The sequence below is a fragment of the Egretta garzetta genome, unplaced genomic scaffold (genome assembly GCF_000687185.1).
Source record: "Egretta garzetta isolate BGI_Z169 unplaced genomic scaffold, ASM68718v1 scaffold251, whole genome shotgun sequence".
Lineage (NCBI taxonomy): Eukaryota > Metazoa > Chordata > Aves > Pelecaniformes > Ardeidae > Egretta > Egretta garzetta.
The window spans coordinates 4,804,050-4,805,733 of NW_009258952.1; the positions used below are offsets into that span (position 1 = coordinate 4,804,050).

The 1,684-nt window shown below is 42.0% G+C and overlaps 1 protein-coding gene across 1 annotated transcript in view; it reads right to left on the reverse strand.

Annotated features, from left to right (window-relative positions):
• Window positions 1-718: 718 nt before the first annotated feature.
• Window positions 719-1,684, reverse strand: part of LY96 (lymphocyte antigen 96) — an 8,939-nt gene continuing 7,973 nt past the window's right edge. Inside the window, exon 5 of the mRNA XM_009634489.2 lies at window positions 719-1,209. Coding sequence (XP_009632784.1) covers window positions 1,120-1,209 — 90 coding nt within the window. The 3' untranslated portion in view covers window positions 719-1,119. The remainder of the gene's footprint in view (window positions 1,210-1,684) is intronic.

Below are 1,684 nucleotides of genomic sequence, written 5' to 3' on the forward strand. Positions count from 1 at the left end.
GGTTAGGTTAACGGTTGGACTTGACAATCTTAAAGGTCTTTACCAACCTAAACAATTCTATGATTCTATGACATGGTGTCCTAACATCAAGGCAGGTATCTGTCTGAAGGCAGAAAACATTTGTACACCACACTGGTCAGCTCTCTTCCACCCTAAAGTGGCACCAAAGTGCCATGAAGCCTGAAAGGATGCCAGCTCTATTCCTAAGGACCTAATCTTACACTCCACCAAAATCTTACTGAAGGTCTTGGATGTGGAGACACAGCAGAAAGGGAAGGCGGGTACTGAACATCAGGCTGCCCAAGAGGCAGAAGCTTTAGACATGCTTTTGGTAACTGAAAAAAAGAGCAACTTTTTGGGCAATAACTGTCCTCCTCCTCCTGAAGGAAACGGCTTATGTAGTCTCTGCCCCTTGGACTCTGAGCAAGAGCTAAAAACGTGCTAAGGGTTTGTGGTTACAGCGCTGGAGGGCTAAATTCAGCTATACTGGATCAGTGTAACTGGAAACATGTTCCTCTTTGGGTGTTACTCACATCAGCTGGTACCATTACTCCTCTGGTTCAGCTCAGTGCAAACTGAGCAGAACTTTAGGAAACCTCTAAAGATAATCAGAAAATAACAGGAGAATAAAAAACATTTCCCAAATTGATTGTACAAACAAGTTTTATTGTTAAAAGAAACAAAAAAAAAAAAAACCCAAAACAACAGGGTTCCCAGATTCAAATGCTGTTATATTTTGAGTACTGGAGAACTTCTGATTCTTGCACTTAAAACTTGTTGTATTAGTTCAGCACAGCCTGAAGGACTCAACCCTTTCATAATCCAAACTGCAGCACCAAAATGCAGTCCTCAGCCTGATATCCAGCTAGGGTTATTCTGTGGATTAAACAGGATGCCTGATTCCCAGAGATTTTGTGCACATTGGCTGAGCATCTGATTACAGCAGTGCTATAAATGGATAAGACTATCCATCGTGTAGCTTTCCAGAGAGTACGTGGCGTATTCTTCCTCACAAACGTTAGTATGTTTATTGTTTCGCAGCTTGGATTCCAGTTGCTTGCAGAAGCGATCTCCATATTCTGGAATTATTTGAAATGTTTGCCACATTCAGGAAGTGTATTATTTTACTATCATGGTGAAATTCAAGCATATGACCATATTATTCTCAGAATCATCAGAGAATCCTTGTAAAATAATGTCATAATTGCCCTAAAACAAGCAAGAAAAAAAAAAAAAAGAAAATTAGTGCATAATGCTGCCTGGTCTTCTCCAAGTAGCTGCTTGGAATGGGTCTGGTGATTTCTGTTAGGACTGAAAAAGAAAGATTCCTATCAGGACTGTTATCATGGGTATATTCAGATATATGTGTACATTAAAAAATAGTGCTCAAGTTCCTTCTCATGACCAGGGAACTAAGGAACAGCAGTGGGCTGTGGTCCAGCTTGCACTTGTCAGGGTCCTTTCTCAAACCAGAGTCCTGGGCTCCTGAGGGCACCTGTCCCCCCGCCCAGAGCTGTTCTCTTGAGTAATGTTTCTGACTCCACAAACGGGAGTTAACTGAGCTGATAACACCAGGCTGCGTTCTGCAGCAATGGGGTTTTTTGTCCCTGCTGTGAGGCAGTAACCTTATTAGTCCTTGCAGCTTACATCCAGCAAGAATTCAGTCCTATCGACACACCTATTT